Source organism: Malaclemys terrapin, chromosome 12, assembly GCF_027887155.1.
Source record: "Malaclemys terrapin pileata isolate rMalTer1 chromosome 12, rMalTer1.hap1, whole genome shotgun sequence".
In the NCBI taxonomy this organism is placed as follows: Eukaryota; Metazoa; Chordata; order Testudines; family Emydidae; genus Malaclemys; species Malaclemys terrapin.
The window spans coordinates 49790216-49811080 of record NC_071516.1 but is presented as its reverse complement, the minus strand read 5'-3'; the positions used below and the strand labels follow the sequence as shown (position 1 = coordinate 49811080).

At 68.1% G+C, this 20865-nt stretch overlaps 3 protein-coding genes across 3 annotated transcripts; 2 read left to right on the top strand and 1 right to left on the bottom strand.

The window, feature by feature from the left end:
* Positions 1-341: 341 nt before the first annotated feature.
* SLC7A8 (solute carrier family 7 member 8) lies at positions 342-12421 on the top strand. Its single transcript, XM_054045795.1, has 11 exons — positions 342-1697; positions 5134-5338; positions 5420-5571; positions 7560-7685; positions 8184-8337; positions 8888-9011; positions 9312-9415; positions 9547-9643; positions 9830-9979; positions 10878-11055; positions 11951-12421. The coding sequence occupies exons 1-11, from the start codon at positions 1571-1573 to the stop codon at positions 12079-12081; spliced, it is 1548 nt and encodes a 515-aa protein (XP_053901770.1). The 5' UTR covers positions 342-1570; the 3' UTR covers positions 12082-12421.
* A 1775-nt stretch (positions 12422-14196) lies between these two features.
* CEBPE (CCAAT enhancer binding protein epsilon) lies at positions 14197-16406 on the top strand. Its single transcript, XM_054045796.1, has 2 exons — positions 14197-15364; positions 16027-16406. The coding sequence occupies exons 1-2, from the start codon at positions 14984-14986 to the stop codon at positions 16330-16332; spliced, it is 687 nt and encodes a 228-aa protein (XP_053901771.1). The 5' UTR covers positions 14197-14983; the 3' UTR covers positions 16333-16406.
* A 2872-nt stretch (positions 16407-19278) lies between these two features.
* Positions 19279-20865, bottom strand: C12H14orf119 (chromosome 12 C14orf119 homolog). Its single transcript, XM_054045032.1, has 2 exons — positions 20774-20865; positions 19279-20287 (listed from the first exon to the last, which is right to left on the bottom strand). Exon 2 carries the CDS (start codon positions 20285-20287, stop codon positions 19934-19936), a length of 354 nt encoding a protein of 117 aa, XP_053901007.1. The 5' UTR covers positions 20774-20865; the 3' UTR covers positions 19279-19933.

Genomic DNA, 20865 nt, shown 5'->3' with positions numbered 1-20865 from the left:
GAGAGAGAAGGAAAGAGGGAGATGGCAAAGGGAAAGAGAAAGAAAGAAAGGTAGGTAGGTAGATGGAGGGACAGAAAGAAAAGGAAAGATGAAGTGATGATTGAAAGAAAAGTTGAAGTGAAAGAACAAGAAAAAGAAAGATGGAGTGATAGAACGAGAAGAAAGGAAGAGAAATTGAATGATAAAAGGAGAAAGAAAAGAACGATACAGAGAAGTGGAGTGATGGAAAGGAGGAAAGAACAAGACAGAAGTGGAGTGATGGAAAGGAAAAGCGGGAGCGAGGAGGAACTGAAAGGGGGATGCAGCCAGCAGAAGGGAAGTGGCTCTGGGCCGGCCGGGGGAGGAGTCTGGCTCCCCCGCGGGTCGGTCGCTGGGAGCCGGGGCTCCAGCTCCATGTGAGAGCGAGGGAGCGAGCCGGAAACAGGGACCGCTGGGGAGCAGAAACCCCCTGGTAGAAGGAGAACTCCGCGCTGGAAGAAGGGAGCGAGAAATTCCCCGAGGGAGGAGTGCCGGGCAAGAGATCTCTGTATAACCTCCGGGCGAGCGAGTGAGAGGTGCCGAGGGCAGAACTGGGCGCCGGAAAGGGGGAGCAAGAAAAGCCCCCGGGGAAAAGTCTCAGCTGGAAGGCGAATATTCCCGGGCTGGCGAGCCCCGTGTAAACCGGAGCAAGGGAAGGAAGCAGGCGACGAGAAGGAGGAAGCCGAGCGAGATCAAACCGGTCTCGGGTTTCCAGGCTGCGCTCTCTCCCCTCCTCCGCCGGGTATAGGACGGAAAAGGGAAACGAGTAAACAAGGAGGGACAAGCGCTGAGATTTCGTGAGCAAGGGGCCGGAGCGGCCGGTTCCAGAGAGCTCGGACTGAACCGCACCAGAACCAGTTTCCGATCCGGGTCTGGAAGGAGCCTAGTACCAGCTGCCGTCAGAACCAGAGTGCCAGGGACAGAACTGGACCAGTTCTAGGGGACACAAGCCCAGAACTGGTGTGAGAGGGAACTGGATCTGCGTGTCTGGCACCAGAATCAGAGGCCCCAAACCAGCTTGGTTCTAAGGGTACCAGATACAGAGTGTGAAACAGAACAACAGTCCCAGTCCAGAACCAACTGGGTTCTAGGAGGTTCAGACCCAGACCGAGACAAAACTAACCCAGTCCCAGGGAATCCAGAATCATCTGGGTTCTAGATGATCTGAACCCAGAACTGGCCCAGTTCCAGGGACACCAGAACCAGCTGGGTTCTAGGAGATCTGAGTCCAGAACAACAGAGACAGAACCACCCTGGTTCTAGGGGATCGAAGCCTAGAACCAAGAAGACAGAACCAGCTGGGTTCTAGGGAGCCAGAACCAGAACAGGAGGGAGATACACAGAACCGCTCCGGTTCTAAAAGATCTGAGTCCAGAACCAGCAGGACAAGACCGTTCTGGCTTTAGAAGATCTGAGTCCAGCTCAGTTCCCAGGCATACGTGTCCAGTACAAGTGACTCCGAAGCAGCCCAGTTCTAGGACCTAGCTGGCTCCGGATCCACTCCGGATCAGTGCCCAGTGTTCCCCAGCACCGTTTGGTCCAGTCCCCTACCATGGAGGAGGGTGCACGGCGCCGGGGCGGTTCCGAGAAGGCCACGGATGGCCCAGATCAGCCGGCAGAGGGTGGCGTGGGCCTCAAGAAAGAGATCGGGCTAGTGAGCGCCTGCGGCATCATCGTGGGTGAGTGGGGGGGTGCAGGGGAGGAGGGACCCCAACTCTGGTCAATGGGGCCACTGCCCCCCCCCACTGTGCCTCGTTCTCTCCTGTCTCTCCACCTCTCCTTCCCCCTTTCTCGCCCCCACCAAGCCTGGCTGGCTCTATAAATAGCCTGGAGCTGCCTGTCACCTCGTGCTCCTGTTATTCTGATCCGATTAGTGCTCCTAGTGCTGCCAGCCCGCCCCACAGCCCCTCAGCCGGTGAGGGGGCCCCACCCCAGAGCCAGCCACATCTCAGTGCCACGCGAGGGGTCTCTGTATAACTAGCCCCCACCCCCCACCCCAGAGTCAGACACATCTCAGAACCGGGCAAGGGGTCCCTGTATAACCAGCCCCCACACTCCTCCCCAGAGCCGGGTGCTCCAGCCTGCAGTAGCAGAGGACGGGGTCAGGGCTGTTTTCCACTCGGATGGATCGGAGCCATGGAGCGTGAATTCCTGGCGGCTCCATTAATCCTGCTCCAGATGGCGCCGCTCAGCAGGTGCCCGGAGACGCCAGTGCATGGGGGGAGGTGGGGGGCTCAGAGACAGGCCCAGCCCCCTAGACACCCCCTGCACTGCCCCTCACTCCCGACCCGCAGCCCCTGCTAGCCCAGCCCTGACCCCCCCAGCCCTGCCGGTGCCCCTCACTCCCGACCCGCAGCCCCCTGCTAGCCCAGCCCTGACCCCCCCAGCCCTGCCGGTGCCCCTCACTCCCGACCCGCAGCCCCCTGCTAGCCCAGCCCTGACCCCCCCAGCCCTGCCGGTGCCCCTCACTCCCGACCCGCAGCCCCCTGCTAGCCCAGCCCTGACACCCACAGCCCTGCCTGTGCCCCTTCCCCCCACCAGGTCAGAGTCCCTTCCCATGGCCTAGTTTATGGGGGGAAATCTAACCTGATAAGATTACAGTTAAGGACTCTGCCCCACTCCTTCCCTTCCCGCATCCCTCCCTCCTTCCCAGCCAGGATCCCGCGCCCTCCCCCATGCTCCTTCCCCTGCGGCTACCCCTGTTGGGGGTCCCCCACACTTCTCTGCCAGCCGAGAGGCAGGGCTGCGGGTCGGGAGTGAGGGGCACGATCGTTAATGAAGGGCTGGTTGCTAATGAGGGGGTTAGTTCCGAGTCTAGAGCCTCCATCCCCCCACCAGGCCCTGGGCCCTCTGCCCCCTTCTCCCCTTTCCTCCACTGCCATCCCTCAGCAAACACCCACCTCCCATTCCCCCCCAGCCTTGCACCCCTCCCCCTCTCTTTGTAATGCTGTACCCCGTCCCCCCCCAGAAGCCATGCTGCTCCACCACCCCCACACCTTGGCTCCCACCCACAGCCACAGCAGTGTAATTTGTTAATGGAGCCCATGGAGCCAGGAAAGAGGGCGGCTGGCTGGTGAGAGAGACGGGGATATGTATGAGGGGAGGCGGATGGAGGCATGGCTAGCATAGGGGAGCTGGAATGACATTTAAAATTTTATCATTAGACTCCAGAGATAACACTCCCCTGAGATGCAGGGGGCAGTTCACCCCTCTCCGAGCGGCTGGTCCAGGCTCTCGGCAGACTCAGGCAGCGGCGGGGTAGTTCACCCCTCTCCGAGCGGCTGGTCCAGGCTCTCGGCAGACTCAGGCAGCAGCGGGGTAGTTCACAGCTGTCCGAGCGACTGGCCCAGGCTCTCGGCAGACTCAGGCAGCGGCGGGGTAGTTCACAGCTGTCCGAGCGACTGGCCCAGGCTCTCGGCAGACTCAGGCAGCGGCGGGGTAGTTCACAGCTGTCCGAGCGGCTGGTCCAGGCTCTTGGCAGACTCAGGCAGCGGCGGGGTAGTTCACAGCTGTCCGAGCGGCTGGTCCAGGCTCTCGGCAGACTCAGGCAGCGGCGGGGTAGTTCACAGCTGTCCGAGCGACTGGCCCAGGCTCTCGGCAGACTCAGGCAGCGGCGGGGTAGTTCACAGCTGTCCGAGCGACTGGCCCAGGCTCTCGGCAGACTCAGGCAGCGGCGGGGTAGTTCACAGCTGTCCGAGCGACTGGCCCAAGCTCTCGGCAGACTCAGGCAGCGGTGGGGTAGTTCACAGCTGTCCGAGCGACTGGCCGAGGCTCTCGGCAGACTCAGGCAGCGGCGGGGTAGTTCACAGCTGTCCGAGCGACTGGCCCAGGCTCTCGGCAGACTCAGGCAGCGGCGGGGTAGTTCACAGCTGTCCGAGCGGCTGGTCCAGGCTCTCGGCAGACTGAGGCAGCGGCGGGGCAGTCTCCATCTAGAGCCTCTCCGAGTGACTGGCCCAGGCTCTCGGCAGACTCAGGCAGCGGCGGGGCAGTTCACTCCTCTCTCAGCGACTGGCCCAGGCTCTCGGCAGACTCAGGCAGCGGCGGGGTAGTTCACAGCTGTCCGAGCGGCTGGTCCAGGCTCTCGGCAGACTCAGGCAGCGGCGGGGTAGTTCACAGCTGTCTGAGCGGCTGGTCCAGGCTCTCAGCAGACTCAGGCAGCGGCGGGGTAGTTCACAGCTGTCCGAGCGGCTGGTCCAGGCTCTTGGCAGACTCAGGCAGCGGCGGGGTAGTTCACAGCTGTCCGAGCGACTGGCCCAGGCTCTCGGCAGACTCAGGCAGCGGCGGGGTAGTTCACAGCTGTCCGAGCGACTGGCCCAGGCTCTCGGCAGACTCAGGCAGCGGCGGGGCAGTTCACTCCTCTCTCAGCGACTGGCCCAGGCTCTCGGCAGACTCAGGCAGCGGCGGGGTAGTTCACAGCTGTCTGAGCGGCTGGTCCAGGCTCTCAGCAGACTCAGGCAGCGGCGGGGTAGTTCACAGCTGTCCGAGCGACTGGTCCAGGCTCTCGGCAGACTCAGGCAGCGGCGGGGTAGTTCACAGCTGTCCGAGCGACTGGCCCAGGCTCTCGGCAGACTCAGGCAGCGGCGGGGTAGTTCACAGCTGTCCGAGCGACTGGCCCAGGCTCTCGGCAGACTCAGGCAGCGGCGGGCCAGTTCACTCCTCTCTCAGCGACTGGCCCAGGCTCTCGGCAGACTCAGGCAGCGGCGGGGCAGTCTCCATCTAGAGCCTCTCCGAGTGACTGGCCCAGGCTCTCGGCAGACTCAGGCAGCGGCGGGGTAGTTCACAGCTGTCCGAGCGACTGGCCCAGGCTCTCGGCAGACTCAGGCAGCGGCGGGGCAGTTCACTCCTCTCTCAGCGACTGGCCCAGGCTCTCGGCAGACTCAGGCAGCGGCGGGGTAGTTCACAGCTGTCCGAGCGACTGGCCCAGGCTCTCGGCAGACTCAGGCAGCGGCGGGGTAGTTCACAGCTGTCCGAGCGACTGGCCCAGGCTCTCGGCAGACTCAGGCAGCGGTGGGGTAGTTCACAGCTGTCCGAGCGACTGGCCCAGGCTCTCGGAAGACTCAGGCAGCGGCGGGGCAGCCCTGTCTCTAAGCCCCGTCCCCGTCTCTCCGCCCCCAGGTAACATCATCGGGTCGGGGATCTTCGTGTCGCCGAAGGGCGTGCTGGAGAACGCGGGCTCCGTGGGGCTGGCGCTGCTTGTGTGGATCATCACGGGGCTGATCACGGCCGTGGGGGCGCTGTGCTACGCGGAGCTGGGTGTCACCATCCCCAAGTCCGGCGGCGACTACTCCTACGTCAAGGACATCTTCGGGGGGCTGGCTGGGTAAGGAGGCAGGGCCCCCGGGGGGCTGGCTGGGGGGCAGCAGGGGCCAGACCCCCTCTCACGCCCTGCCGTGCCCCCCAGGTTCCTGCGGTTGTGGATCGCGGTGCTGGTGATCTACCCCACCAACCAGGCCGTCATCGCCCTCACGTTCGCCAACTACGTGCTGCACCCGCTCTTCCCCACCTGCCTGGCGCCAGAGAGTGGGCTCCGCCTCTTGGCGGGCGTGTGTCTGCGTGAGTACCCTGCCACTCCCAGTGCTACCACCACTACTCTAGCTGGTACCTGCAGCCAGCCCCAGCTGCGCTCTGGGGGGCCCCGAGTCGCCGAGTCACTGCTGGCTCAGCACGAAAGTGTCTGCGGCCGTCTGGCTGTGTCCCTGTGTCCTGCCGCTCCCTGGGTGGGGACAAGCCAGCAGAGATTGGAGGGGGGCAGGGCTGGGCTGGCTGGGGCTGTAGGTCGGGAGTGAGGGGCACCGGCAGGGCTGAGGGGGGCAGAGCTGGGCTAGCAGGGACTGCGGGTTGGGAGTGAGGGGCACCGGCAGAGCTGGACTAGTAGGGGCTGTGGGTCGGGAATGAGGGGCACTGGCAGAGCTGTGGGGGGCAGGTCTGGGTTAACAGGGGGCTGCAGGTTGGAAGTGAGGGGCACTGGGCTGGAGGGGCACGGCAGGGCTGGGCTAACAGGGGGCTGCGGGTTGGGAGTGAGAGGAACTGGCAAGGTGTTATCTGGGGATCGGTTTCCCATCTGGGCGCTGAGGCCAGTTGTGAGGGCTGGGTCCGTTCTCTGAGTGCTGGTGACTGTGGCGGGGGTGTGTGTGAATGCTGGACTGTGTGCAGGGCAGTGTTGGGTTGGGGGTGGTGGGGGTGTTGGGTTGGGGAGTGTGAGGCGGGTGGTGGCGGTGGGGGATATGCATGGGGGTGTTGGGGGTGTGGGAGAATATTGGGTTGGGAGTCTGGGAGGGTATGCAGAGGGTGTTGGGGTGCAGGGAGTGTGGGAGTGTTGGGGTGCAGGTGGTGTTTGGGTGCACGGTATGTGGGGGGGTGTTGAGGGGGTGTTGGGTTGGGGGTGCACGGGGGACGGGTGGGCATGTGAGAGGTGGGGGGGCTGTTGCGGTGTGGGAGGATGCGTGGGGGTGTGGGAGGGTGGGGGAGTGCATGGGGGTGTTGGGGTGGGTGTGGGGGTGTTGAGTGCATGGGGGTGTTGGGGTGTGTGTGAAGATGTTGGGGTGTGGGGTGTGCGTGGGGGTGTTGTGGTGTGGGAGGGTGGGGATGTGTGCATGGGGGTGTAGAGAAGGTGCAGGGTGTGTGGGGGGGTGTTGGGGTGTGTGTGGGTGAAGATGCGGGGGGTTGCGTGGGCGTGTTGGGGTGTGGGGAGGGTGCGGGAGTGTGCGTGGGGGTGGGGGAGGATGCGGGGGTGTGCATGGGAGTGTTGGGGTGTGGGAGGGTGGGGGAAGATGTGGGGGTGTGCGTGGGGGTGTTGGGGTGTGGGGAGGGGGTGGGAGTGTGCGTGGGGCTGGGGGAGGATGCCGGGGTGTGCGTGGGGGTGGGGGAGGATGCGGGGGTGTGCATGGGAGTGTTGGGGTGTGGGAGGGTGGGGGAAGATGTGGGGGTGTGCGTGGGGGTGGGGGATGTGGGGGTGTACCTGGGAGAGTTGTGGTGTGGGAGGGTGGGGGAGGATGCGGAGGTGTGCATGGGGGTGTTGGGGTGTGGGAGGGTGGGGGGGCGTTGGGGTACATGGGGAGATATTGGGGGGGGGCATGTGTCTGGCAGGAGGGTACCGAGCGGGGGTGGCTCTGGCGGGGGCTGGGCGGGAAGTTGTTTACAGCCTGTGGCGAGGGGGGGAAACCTCCCTCCCCCCCCAGCTCTGCCTGTCCTGGTGTCAGGTTCCAGGCGAGGAGAGGGGGTGGCTCGGGGGCGGGGAGGGGAGAGGAGAGGGGGATGGGCTGTTTGGTGCAGTCGGGGCCTGGAGCCAGCCCCTCCCCCCGTTTTCCTGGACTCTTTGCACCTCCCCCCTTGCAGCAGCCTGGCCACGGGACCCAGGTGTCCGGGGCATTTGAGTCAATGGGGCTCCTGCCCAGCCCCTGGCTGAGATCCCCACAGCGGGCAGCTCCGTCGCCACAACATCCCCGGCCCGGGGTGGTTATCTCCCCGGCGGGGCCAGGGTGACCTTGGGGGGCGGGCAGAGCCCTGCCCCACCCCCGCCTGAGCCCTCCCTCTGCCCCCAGTGCTGCTGACATGGGTGAACTGCGCCAGTGTGCGCTGGGCGACGCGGGTGCAGGACATCTTCACGGCCGGGAAGCTGCTGGCCCTGGCGCTCATCATCATCATGGGCATCGTGCAGATCTGCAAGGGTGAGACGGGGCACCGGGACCCCCAGGCCAGCTGGGCACAGGGCAGGCACCAAGGGGGCATTGGGACAGCTGGGCGCAGGGCGGGTGGCAGGGGGACAGCCAGGCCGCCTGGGAGCAGGGCATGGCACCAGGGGGGCAGGGGGACAGCCAGGCCGGCTGGGCGCAGGGCAGGGCACCAGGGGGCAGGAGGACAGCCGGGCCGGCTGGGCGCAGGGCAGGGCACCGGGGGGGCAGGGGGACAGCCAGGCCGGCTGAGCGCAGGGCGGGCGGCAGGGGGACAGCCGGGCCGGCTGGGCGCAGGGCATGGCACCAGGGGGGCAGGGGGACAGCCAGGCCGGCTGGGCGCAGGGCAGGGCACCGGGGGGGGCAGGGGGACAGCCGGGCCGGCTGGGTGCAGGGCATAGCACCGGGGGGGCAGGGGGACAGCCGTGCCGGCTGGGCGCAGGGCAGGGCACCGGGGAGCAGGGGGTACACATGCCAGGTGACGCCTGTGTGCAGGGCACTACTACTGGCTGGAGCCGCGGCACGCCTTCGAGGCCTTCGCACAGGTGGACGTGGGCATGGTGGCGCTGGCGTTCCTGCAGGGCTCCTTCGCCTACGGCGGCTGGAACTTCCTCAACTACGTCACCGAGGAGCTGGTCGACCCCTACAGGTCAGCATGGGACCCCGGTGTCCGGGCCCCGCACGCCGCTGTCAGCGCCCAGCTGGGGAACTCTGGCGTCCTGGCCCCACACCCCCACTGTCAGCACCTGGCCAGGGAACTCCGGCGTGCTGGCCCCACACTCCCACTGTCAGCGCCCGGCCGGGGAACCCCGGCATCCGAGCCCCCCCGCCTGCTGTCAGTGGCTGGTCGGGGAACACCAGTGTTCGGGGCCCCCCCCCACTGTCAGTGCCCGGCCGGGGAACCCCGGCATCCGAGCCCCCCTGCCTGCTGTCAGTGGCTGGTCGGGGAACACCAGTGTTCGGGGCCCCCCCCCACTGTCAGTGCCTGGCTGGGGAACCCCGGCGTCCGAGCCCCCACGCCTGCTGTCAGTGCCTGGCCGGGGAACCCTGACGTCTGGGCGCTGCCGACGTCAATCCCTCCCTTCCCTGGGGTCACAGTGCCCCCAATATGGAACCCTGGTGTCCGCGGGATGGCAGTCTGCCTTGGGGGGACCCCGGCTTCCGGGGGGCTTCGCATACTCACACTCCCCCCTCCCCAGGAACCTGCCGCGGGCCATCTTCATCTCCATCCCCCTGGTGACCTTCGTCTACGTCTTCGCCAACGTGGCCTACGTCACCGCCATGTCACCCCAGGAGCTGCTGGCCTCCAACGCCGTGGCCGTGGTGAGCCCCGCCCCCAGCCAGAGCCCCGCCCCTGCCTGAGCCCCACCCCCAGCCAGAGCCCCGCCCCTGCCTGAGCCCCGCCCACAGCCCACCCCACCAACGGAGCCTACGTCACCGCCATGTCGCCCCAGGAGCTGCTGGCCTCCAACGCCGGCCGTGGCTGTGGTGACACCCGACCCCGCCTGAACCCTGCCCCCAGCCAGAGCCCCGCCCCTGCCTGAGCCCCACCCAGAGCAGGAGCTGCTGGCCCTGCCCCTGCATTGAGCTCTCCCCCTGACTCCTCCCCTCTTTCCTCCCCAGACGTTTGGGGAGAAGCTGCTGGGTGTCATGGCCTGGATCATGCCCATCTCCGTGGCCCTGTCCACCTTCGGGGGTGTGAATGGCTCCCTCTTCACCTCCTCCCGGTGAGTGACCCTGCCCCTGGGGGGGAGGGGATGGAGTCTCCTCCCTTGTCTCCCCGCAGCCTGGCGTTCACCCTGAACCCTACTGATGGCACCGAGAGCGCTCCCATGCTTACGTCTCCCCTCCCCCACAGGCTGTTCTTCGCAGGAGCCCGTGAGGGCCACCTCCCCAGCCTGCTGGCCATGATCCACATGCAGCGCTGCACCCCTATCCCCGCCCTACTCTTCACCGTGAGTCACTGGGGCGGGGGGGAGCTTGGAGAGTGGGGGAGGAGTCTCTGGATCAGGGGTGTGGCTTGCGGAGTGGGTGCTGGGTCTCTAGTCCCAGGGGTGGGGCTTGCGGCATGGTGGTGGGTGGGGTTTCTGGGATGGGGCAGGGTCCAGCATGGTCCCGCCCCATTGCCCCCCTCCTTACAGTGCCTGTCCACGCTGCTGATGCTGGTGACGAGTGACATTTACACCCTGATCAACTACGTGGGGTTCATCAACTACCTGTTCTATGGGGTGACCGTGGCCGGGCAGATTGTGCTGCGCTGGCGCCAGCCCCACATGGCCCGGCCCATCAAGGTGAGCCCGCCCCCTACGCCTGTTCCCCACCCCCAGCCCCACATGGCCCGGCCCATCAAGGTGAGCCCGCCCCCTACGCCCGTTCCCCACCCCCAGCCCCACATGGCCCGGCCCATCAAGGTGAGCCCGCCCCCTACGCCCGTTCCCCACCCCCAGCCCCACATGGCCCGGCCCATCAAGGTGAGCCCGCCCCCTACGCCCGTTCCCCACCCCCAGCCCCACATGGCCCGGCCCATCAAGGTGAGCCCGCCCCCTACGCCCGTTCCCCACCCCCAGCCCCACATGGCCCGGCCCATCAAGGTGAGCCCGCCCCCTACGCCCGTTCCCCACCCCCAGCCCCACATGGCCCGGCCCATCAAGGTGAGCCCGCCCCCTACGCCCGTTCCCCACCCCCAGCCCCACATGGCCCGGCCCATCAAGGTGAGCCCGCCCCCTACGCCCGTTCCCCACCCCCAGCCCCACATGGCCCGGCCCATCAAGGTGAGCCCGCCCCCTACGCCCGTTCCCCACCCCCAGCCCCACATGGCCCGGCCCATCAAGGTGAGCCCGCCCCCTACGCCCGTTCCCCACCCCCAGCCCCACATGGCCCGGCCCATCAAGGTGAGCCCGCCCCCTACGCCCGTTCCCCACCCCCAGCCCCACATGGCCCGGCCCATCAAGGTGAGCCCGCCCCCTACGCCCGTTCCCCACCCCCAGCCCCACATGGCCTGGCCCATCAAGGTGAGCCCGCCCCCTGCCCTGTGTGCCCTGCCCCCAGCACCCATGGCCCGCCCCCTGCACCCTGCCCTACTTTGCATGGCCCACCCCACCAAGTGAGCCCTGCCCTGCATATACTGCCCACTGCCCTGCCCCCAGCCCCTGCATGTCCCGCCCCTGGCTGAGCCCCGTGTCCCCCCAGGTCAGCCTGTTCTTCCCCGTGCTCTACCTGCTCTTCTGGGCCTTCCTGCTGCTCTTCAGCCTGTGGTCGGAGCCGGTGGTGTGCGGCGTGGGGCTGGCCATCATGCTGACCGGGGTGCCCGTCTACGGGCTGGGCGTGGCCTGGCACCACAAGCCACCCGCCGTCTACACTTGCCTGGGTGAGTGGGGGTGGGGCAGCCGGCCGGGTGATGGCGGGGGAAGGGGAGCAGCCGGGCGGGGGAAGGGGCGCAGAGGGGCAGGGGAAGGGGAGCAGCTGGGCGGGGAAAGGGGCGCAGCGAGGCGGGGGAAGGGGAGCAGCCGGGCGGGGGAAGGGGCGCAGAGAGGCGGGGGCAGAGGGCGCAGCCGGGCGGGGGAAGGGGAGCAGCCGGGCGGGGGCAGAGGGCGCAGCCGGACGGGGGAAGGGGCGCAGAGGGGTGGGGGAAGGGGAGCAGCCAGGCGGGGGAAGGGGCGCAGCCAGGCGGGGGCAGAGGGCGCAGAGGGGCGGGGGCAGGGGCGCAGAGGGGCGGGGGAGAGGGCGCGGAGGGGCGGGGGCAGAGGGCGCAGCCGGGCGGGGAAGGGGCGCGGAGGGGCGGGGGCAGAGGGCGCGGAGGGGCGGGGGAAGGGGCGCGGAGGGGCGGGGGGGAAGGGGCGCAGAGGGGCGGGGAAGGGGCGCAGCCGGGCGGGGTCAGAGGGCGCGGAGGGGCGGGGAAGGGGCGCAGCCGGGCGGGGTCAGAGGGCGCGGAGGGGCGGGGGAGAGGGCGCGGAGGGGCGGGGAAGGGGCGCAGAGGGGCGGGGTCAGAGGGCGCAGAGGGGCGGGGTCAGAGGGCGCAGAGGGGCGGGGTCAGAGGGCGCAGCCGGGCGGGGTAGGGGCGTGGGTAGGGGCGCAGCCGGGCGGGGTCAGAGGGCGCGGAGGGGCGGGGGCAGAGGGCACGGAGGGGCGGGGTCAGAGGGCGCAGCCGGGCGGGGTAGGGGCGCGGGTAGGGGCGCAGCCGGGCGGGGGAAGGGGCGCAGCTGGCCAGGGGTTGGAGGAAGAGCCCGGGCCCCCCGGCTCTCTGACCCCCTGTCTCCCCCCAGCGGCGGTGACGCGGGTGACCCAGAAGCTCTGTGGGGTGGTGTACCCTGAGATGGAGCCCCCCGACCCTGAGCGCACCGAGCAGCTGGAGCCCATGTGCAACACCGGGGACCCTGACAAGCCCCACGACTGAGCCCTCCACCCTGCTATGGACTGCGCCCCACGGTGCCCACGGCGCCCGCCCCACATCCCGCTCCCCACGGCGCCTACTCTGCTCCCCCCATGCCACTCCCCATGGCCCCTACCCCGCTCCCCATGGCTCCCTACAGCCCCCACTCCACTCCCCACGGCCCCCGCCCTGCCCCGCTCCCCACACTCCACTCCCCACGGCGCCCCCTGCTGGCAGAGGTGGGAGCTCCATCACTCGCAGATGCCTTAACCCCATTCTCTGGCCCCCAACGTTTGGGCCCCGACTTTGTGGCCTTTTCCACCATTTGTTTCTGGTTTTCGATGTAATAAATACAGTGACCTCAGCGCTTCGGAGCCTGGCTGGGGGGCTGGGGACAGTGAGGGCTGGGACCCCCCAACACCACCTCCTGGAATGCCCCCAGTGCCCCCTGCTGGGACCCCCCCTAACACCCCTTCCTGGGACCCCCTGGCCCCTCCCAGGATCCCCCCAGTGCCCACTGCTGGGACCCTCCATAACACCCCTTGCTGGGACCTCCCCCAGTGCCCCCTCCTGGGAGACCCCAGGCCCCTCCTGGGACCCCCCAGTGCCCCCTCCTGGGACCCCCCCATAACACCCCTTGCTGGGACCTCCCCCAGTGCACCCCCCTGGGACCCCCCCAATGCCCCTTGCTAGCAACCCTGGGCCCCTCCTGGGACCCTCCCAACGACCCTTGCCAGCAACCCTGGGCCCCTCCTGGGACCCTCCCAACGACCCTTGCTGTGATTCCCCGGGTCCCCCCTGGGACCTCCCCCAACTCCCCTTGCCAGCAACCCTGGGCCCCTCCTGGGACCCCCCAGTGCCCCCTCCTGGGACACCCCCAAGCCTCTCCTGGGACCTTCCCAGTGCCCCCTCCTGGCACCCCCCCAATGCCCCTTGCTGGGACCTCCCCCAGTGCCCCCTCCTGGGACCCCCCATAACACCCCTTGCTGGGACCTCCCCCAGTGCCCCCTCCTGGGACCCCCCCATAACACCCCTTGCTGGGACCTCCCCCAGTGCCCCCTCCTGGGACCCCCCATAACACCCCTTGCTGGGACCTCTCCCAGTGCACCCTCCTGGGACCCCCCAACGCCCCTTGCTGGGATCCCCTGGGCCCCTCCTGGGACCCCCCCAGTGTCCCCTGCTGGGACCCCCCATAACACCCCTTGCTGGGACCCCCCAGGCCCCTCCCTAACGCCCCTTGCTGAGACCCCCGCTGCACCCCCTGTTGGCACACCACAGCACCCCCTATTGAGACCCTCATAATCCTCCCTGCTGGAGCCTACACCCACAGCCAGTGCTGCCCACCCCATAGCCCCCCCTGCTGGGAGCTCACCCCCCAGTCAGTGCCCCCCAGCATCTCCTGCTGGGACACCCCCACACACCTAGCACCTTCCAGCACCCCCTGCTGGGACCTACACCCCCAGCCAGTGCCCCCCACTGCACGAACCCCCCACTCACACCTAGTGATCCCTGACCCATAGTGCCCACCCCATGCCAGGAGCTTCCCCCCACCCAACCAGTGGCCTCCCCACAGCACCTGGAATGGGATTTTTCATGTAATGGTGCCACCTTGTGGCCAGTGATGGCCTCACACCCCAGGCCTGCCCCACCGGCTTGACGGGCCCAGGGCAATTGTATGGGGCGAGGGGTGGGACGCCCAGCTCTGGGCTAGCAGGGGCTGCGGGTCGGGAGTGAGGGGCACCTTCAGGGCTGGGCTATCAGGGGCTGCAGGTTGCAAGTGAGGGGCACTGATGAGCTGGGGGGGCAGAGGGTGGAGTCAATCAGTGGGTGTGGCTTGTGGGCCATGGGGCGGGACTGGGGGCTGTGAGAGGTGAAGTTGGGGTGTTATTTGAAAAGGGGGGGCATAGAGAGGAGTTGGTGCTACGGCCCCCTGCGCTCCCCCGAATATTGAGGGGAGACGCCCCTGCCATCAGCCCAGCCCCTTTGGGGGGCAGGGAAGGGGGCCCCCTCTCTGGGGCTGTCACAGGGTGGGGGCCACTGGGGCCATCAGCAGGGGGAGCCGGGGAGCCCGTCGGAAAGAGGAAGGAAAAGGGGGGCGGGGGGATGGGGGGAACGAGAGAGAGACGCAGAGAGAGAGAAGGAGGCAGAGCTGGGTAGAGAAGCTGGGGAGCGAGACAGAGCCCCGGACGGAGAGAGGGAACGAACCAGGGCCGAGAGAAGAGAGAGAAGGTACAAAGGACTGCGGGAGGTTGGGGGGGGGGGTCTGGATTAGACCCAGACAGAGGGGAGGAAAGACAGCAGGAGAAAGGGGCCGACGGAGAGAGAGAAAAGGAACGAATCCGAGAAAAAGGAGAGAGAGAAAATCAGCAAGAGACAGAAACCCAAGAAAGCAACAAATAGGCGGAGAGGGGAATGAAGTAGAAAGTGACTAACGGAGAGAAAGAAACGAAGGAACAAATTGGCGTGAAAAAGAGGAAGAGAGGCAAGAAGAAGTGGCAGACGCAGCCTGCGAGGAAGGAAGGAACGAGAGAGAACAAGAGAGAAACAAATGAGAAAGTGACTGAGGGCGCAGAGGTTTGAGCGAGTGGTGAGCAGAGGGAGAGAGGCGAAGGAGCGAGCGAGGACCGAGAGGTGAAGGAGCGAGCCAGGCGCGAGTGGAGGGAGAGAGGCGAAGGAGCGAGCGAGGACCGAGAAGCGAAGGAGCGAGCGAGAGGCGAGCGGAGGGAGAGAGGCTAAGGAGCAAGCGAGGCCCGAGAGGCGAAGGAGCGAGCGAGAGGCGAGCCAAGGGAGAGAGGCGAAGGAGCAAGCGAGGCCCGAGAAGCGAAGGAGCGAGCGAGAGGCGAGCGGAGGGAGAGAGGCGAAGGAGCGAGCGAGGACCGAGAGGTGAAGGAGCGAGCGAGAGGCGAGCGGAGGGAGACAGCACACCATGTCGCAGGGGGGGTTCTACGATTGCGAGAGGGCCCCCCCGCGGCCCATGGCGTCAGAGCTGGGGGCACTCGGGGAGCACGAGGGCTCCATCGATCTGGCTGCCTACATTGGCGATGAGCAGCTGCTGTCGGAGCTTCTGCAGGGCCCCCCGCAGCGGGCGCCGAAGAGCACCCCCTTCCCGGGCTACCTGCAGGGGGAGCCCTGGGGCTACGGGAGCCCCCACAAGGGCTACAGCGCCCTGGTGAAGGAGGAGCCACGGGGGGCGGAGCCCGGGCGCCGCAGCAGCTACAACCCCCTGCCCTTCCAGGTGGCGCATTGCGGGCAAACTGCCATCAGCCTGCCACCGGGGGGCACCGGCCCGGCCCTGCGCACACTCAAGGTAAGGTGCCCGTCACTCCTGACCCACAGCCCCCCAGCACCCTCCTGCTCCCCCCCACGGCGCCCCTCACTCCCAACACGCAGCCCTCCCCAGTTCCCTCCTGCAGCCCCCCATGCCCCTCGGTGCCCCTCACTCCCGACACGCAGCCCCCCCCCCAGTTCCCTCCTGCTGTCCCCCACGGCGCCCCTCACTCCCGACACGCAGCCCTCCCCAGTTCCCTCCTGCTCCCCCCCACGGCGCCCCTCACTCCCAACACGCAGCCCTCCCCAGTTCCCTCCTGCAGCCCCCCATGCCCCTCGGTGCCCCTCACTCCCGACACGCAGCCCCCCCCCAGTTCCCTCCTGCTGTCCCCCACGGCACCCCTCACTCCCGACACGCAGCCCTCCCCAGTTCCCTCCTGCTCCACCCCACGGTGCACCTCACTCCCGACTCGCAGACCCCAGCGCCCTCCTGCTCCCCTCCTGCAGCCCCCCATGCCCCTCGGTGCCCCTCACTCCCGACACGCAGCCCCCCCCCCAGTTCCCTCCTGCTGTCCCCCACGGTGCCCCTCACTCCCGACTCGCAGACCCCAGCGCCCTCCCACTCCCCTCTTGCAGCCCCCCACGCCCCACAGTGCCCCTCACTCCCGACCCGCAGCCCCACCTGGCCGTTTCTCTCCCCAGGGTCCCCCTTGCAGCCCATTGCTGGCCTCGCCGGGCCCGGGGAAGGGGAAGAAGGCGGTGAACAAGGACAGCCTGGAGTACCGGCTGCGCCGGGAGCGGAACAACATTGCCGTGCGCAAGAGCCGGGACAAGGCCAAGCGGCGGGTGCTGGCGACGCAGCAGCGGGTGCTGGAGCTGGCGGCGGAGAACGAGCGGCTGCAGAGCCGGGTGGCACAGCTGAGCCAGGAGCTCGACACGCTCCGGGCCCTGTTCCGCCAGGTGCCCGAGGCCGCCATGCTGGGCAAAGGGCTGGGGGCCTGCAGCTGAGCCACCCAATAAACCCGCTGACACGCCCGGCCTGGTGATCTGTGGGAGTGGGGCAGGGGGCGCCAATCGCTGGTCCCCGGGCTCACTGTCCCGGTGAACTGTGGGGGACGGGGCAGAGGGCACCAATCGCTGGTCCCCGGGGTCACTGTCCCGGTGATCTGGGGGGGGGGCAGATCACTGGTCCCCAGGGTCACTGTCCCAGTGATCTGGGGGGGGTGCACCGATCGCTGGTCCCCAGGGTCACTGTCCCGGTGATCTGGGGGGGGGGGGGTGCACCGATCGCTGGTCCCCAGGGTCACTGTCCCGGTGATCTGAGGGCGTGGGCACCGATTGCTGCTCCCCGGGGTCACTGTCCTGGTGATCTGTGGGGGAAGGCACCGATCGCTGATCCCCGGGGTCACTGTCCCAGTGATCTGTGCGGGGGAGGGCACTAATCGCTGGTCCCCGGGGTCACTGTCCTGGTGATCTGTGGGGGAAGGCAGCGATCGCTGGTCCCTGGGGTCACTGTCCCGGTGATCTGTGGGGGGCAGGGGTGGGGCACCGATCGCTGGTCCCCGGGGTCACTGTCCCGGTGATCTGTGGGGGGCAGGGGTGGGGCACCGATCGCTGGTCCCTGGGGTCACTGTCCCGGTGAACTGTGGGGGGCGGGGCAGGGGGCACCGATCGCTGGTCCCCGGGGTCACTGTCCCGGTGAACTGTGGGGGACGGGGCAGGGGGCGCCGATCGCTGGTCCCCGGGGTCACTGTCCCGGTGAACTGTGGGGGACGGGGCAGGGGGCGCCGATCGCTGGTCCCCGGGGTCACTGTCCCGGTGAACTGTGGGGGACGGGGCAGAGGGCACCAATCGCTGGTCCCCGGGGTCACTGTCCCGGTGATCTGGGGGGGGGGGCAGATCACTGGTCCCCAGGGTCACTGTCCCGGTGATCTGGGGGGGGGGTGCACCGATCGCTGGTCCCCAGGGTCACTGTCCCGGTGATCTGAGGGCGTGGGCACCGATTGCTGCTCCCCGGGGTCACTGTCCTGGTGATCTGTGGGGGAAGGCACCGATCGCTGATCCCCGGGGTCACTGTCCCAGTGATCTGTGCGGGGGAGGGCACCAATCGCTGGTCCCCGGGGTCACTGTCCTGGTGATCTGTGGGGGAAGGCAGCGATCGCTGGTCCCCGGGGTCACTGTCCCAGTGATCTGTGCGGGGGAGGGCACCAATCGCTGGTCCCCGGGGTCACTGTCCCGGTGATCTGTGGGGGGCAGGGGTGGGGCACCGATCGCTGGTCCCCGGGGTCACTGTCCCGGTGAACTGTGGGGGGCGGGGACACCAATCGCTGGTCCCCGGGGTCACTGTCCCGGTGATCTGTGGGGGGCGGGGCAGGGCACCGATTGCTGGTTCCCGGGGTCACCTTCACAGGATTTCTCACCCATTTCAGGGGCCCAGCGCCCCATAGTCTCCATTCGCCACCCCCCCGGGAAGTACGTGGAGCCGCAGGGGGCAGGCGGGGTCGGACGAGAAACCCTGGGCTGCGGGGCGTTGTGGGAAACTGAGGCAGAGACACAGCCGGGCCAGGAGCAGGACAGCAACCCTGGTCCAGCCACAAATGCAGGGAGGTCACCCAAATTAGGGGGCATGGAATGGGGGGGCCTGAGCCAAAGCTGGGGGGATCCCAGTCAGGCTGGCTCGCTGCCCCTCAACCCCCGCCTGGACTGCACTGGGCTGGCCCGGATGCCTGGGTCCCATCGCAGGCTCTCTCTGATGGCCTGGGAGTGATGGGGGACCCACGGGGGCTGGTCCGGATGCCTGGGTCCCATCCCAGGCTCTCTCTGCTGGCCTGGGAGCGAGGGGGGACCCGCGGGGGGTGGCCCGATCGCCTGGGTCCCATCCCAGGCTCTCTGCTGGCCTGGGAGCGATGGGGGACCCGCGGGGGCTGGCCCGGTCGCTTGGGTCCCATCCCAGGCTCTCTCTGCTGGCCTGGGAGCGATGCGGGACCTGCAGGGCACTGGCCCGGACGCCTGGGTCCTGTGCTCTGGCCGGTCGCCCCTCCCCCGGCCGCGGCGTTGTGCAATGCCGGTTGGTTCAGCCCGCGGTCGGTGTCTCAACCTCCAGACCTTCCTGGGGGGGCGGGGCAGAGACACTGTCCCCCGCAGGGGTGGAGCGTCCCCCATGTCCTCCCGTCCCCCAGATCCCGCCCCGGCCAGGGAGATTGCACCTAATTGTGAAACAGGCCGTTACCCCGAGGCCCCCCCCGGGTTTGCAAAACTCCCGGCCAGGCTCTCGCCACCCGCAGGGCGGAGCTGGGAGATCCCCTACCCCCCCATGCGCCCCCTCTACGCCGCTTCCCCCTCCAGACTCTGCACCTCCCCTCCCCCGCCCTGTGCATTCCCCTCTACGCGGCTTCCCCCTTCCCCCCCGACTCTGCACCTCCCCTCCCCCACCCTGTGCACCCCCTCTACGCCGCTTCCCCCTCCCCCGACTCTGCACCTCCCCTCCCCCGCCCTGTGCGCCCCCCTCTATGCCGCTTCCCCCCTCCCCCGACTCTGCACCTCCCCTCCCCCGCCCTGTTTGCCCCCTCTACGCCGCTTCCCCTTCCCCCCAGACTCTGCACATCCCCTCCCCCGCCCTGTGCGCTCCCCTCTGCACCGCTTCCCCCTTCCCCTCCTGACTCTGCACCTCCCGTCCCCCGCCCTGTTTGCCCCCTCTATGCCGCTTCCCTCTTCCCTCCCCGACTCTGCACCTCCCCTCCCCCACCCCCTCTGCACCCCCATCCCAACCAGGGAAACCCTCACCCTCTGTGCTCCCCTCCCACAGCCGGGAGAGAACCCAGAAGTCCTGGCTCCCAGGCCCCCTGCTCTAACCCACCAGCCCCCTCCCAGAGGTGGGAGAGAATCCAGGAGTCCTGTCTCCCAGCCCCCACCCATGACAGCGCTGTGAACAGACCACATGGGGTGCTGTGTTGGTGCTTTTGGACCCATTCACTGTTTATAAACAACTCGGTGACCGCCCCCCCGGTCCTCCTCCCCGGGCCTCCGCTGGCTGCTCCAGGCACTCAGGACAGGCCTGTAGGTCCTATGTAAACGAGTCCCCATGAAGAAACTGCCATTGGTGTAGCTCACACTGCGGGTGGGGCGCGGAAAGCATTGTAGGGCCTATATCAACAGATGCCACCGTGGTGACTGGCCTGGAGGCTGGCACAGAGCGGGTCGCCCGCTGGGCACGTGGCTGGCTGATACAATGATGTGTAGGCCCTACAGAAACAGACTCACTTATTGTCACCTGAGGACAGCGATGTGCATCCTGAGAGACGCCTTTCCCACAGCTGCCGACTTCTTCTCCGTCCTACGTCAACAGGCCGACTTACTGTAGGACCCACATAAACAGAAGTCCTCAATGAAATCGAGGCTCATCCAGCCACACTGGGGAAGGGGTTGTCACAGAGCCCCCTGCTGGTGACGTTTTGCAGGTGCTCTGTAAACATGCCAGCTTACGGTAGGTCCTACGTAAACTGCTTCCGCGGAATGGAGCCTGGTGAGCAGATGTGGGGGGGGTTTCACTCCCCAGCGCAGACCGGGAAGGGGGAGCCTGGTGCGGCACCGGGGGGCAGCCCCCAGCCACCTATTCCTGCCCGGCGGTGGCCGCCAGCTGGCAGTAGAAGTGGGCGGCGAAGTCTGGGTCGACCTGCTCCAGCCGGGCCAGGAAGTGGTTGCGCTCCGGCTCGTTCCAGCCCCGGAACCACTGGTCCCAGAGGCGCAGCTGGCACTGGAAGAGGGAGGGGGGCGGGGCGGGTGCCCCGGAGAGGCTCAGCCCCTCCAGCTCCTCCAGCAGGGGGCGCAGCTTGCCGGGCACAGCCTTGGCCAGCAGGTCCCGCAGGAAGCGCTGGCGCTGGGGGGGCGCCCAGCCCGAGAACCAGTGCAGGACGCAACGCATCTCCTGGGCCACCCCACGCGCCGGCAGGGGGCGCTCCGCCATCTGGGGAGAGAGGGGTCAGCGCCAGGGTCAGAGCCCCGCCCCCTGGGGATAGCCCCCCCTCCTGGGCACAGCCCCGCCCCTTTGCTGTTAGCTCCGCCCTCCTGGGTACAGCCCCGCCCCTACGCTGTTAGCTCCGCCCTCCTGGGTACAGCCCCGCCCCTACGCTGTTGGCTCCGCCCTCCTGGGTACAGCCCCGCCCCTACGCTGTTGGCTCCGCCCTCCTGGGTACAGCCCCGCCCCTACGCTGTTGGCTCCGCCCTCCTGGGTACAGCCCCGCCCCTACGCTGTTGGCTCCGCCCTCCTGGGTACAGCCCCGCCCCTACGCTGTTGGCTCCGCCCTCCTGGGTACAGCCCCGCCCCTGTGCTGTTAGCCCCGACCCCGGACACAGACCCGCCCCCGGGATAGCCCCGTCCCGATGCTGTTAGCCCCGCCTCCTGGGACAGGGAGGGGGACAGAGCCCGGCCGGGGGAGAGCTCAGTCCTCACCCGGGTCCGTTCCGCGACCGTCAAGCGTCTCCACGCGTAGCCCCCGGCCCAGCCTCGTTTTCACCGTGGCCCCGCCCGCGAGTGTCGGGCGG

Coding starts and splice junctions, on each gene's coding strand:
- C12H14orf119 (XM_054045032.1), bottom strand. CDS start 20,287: ATGGCGGAGCGCCCCCTGCCGGCGCGTGGGGTGGCCCAGGAGATGCGT.
- CEBPE (XM_054045796.1), top strand. CDS start 14,984: ATGTCGCAGGGGGGGTTCTACGATTGCGAGAGGGCCCCCCCGCGGCCC. Junction 15,365..16,026: donor CGGCCCTGCGCACACTCAAG/GTAAGGTGCCCG, acceptor TTCTCTCCCCAG/GGTCCCCCTTGCAGCCCATT.
- SLC7A8 (XM_054045795.1), top strand. CDS start 1,571: ATGGAGGAGGGTGCACGGCGCCGGGGCGGTTCCGAGAAGGCCACGGAT. Junction 5,572..7,559: donor CTTGGCGGGCGTGTGTCTGC/GTGAGTACCCTG, acceptor CTCTGCCCCCAG/TGCTGCTGACATGGGTGAAC. Junction 8,338..8,887: donor GAGCTGGTCGACCCCTACAG/GTCAGCATGGGA, acceptor CCCCCTCCCCAG/GAACCTGCCGCGGGCCATCT.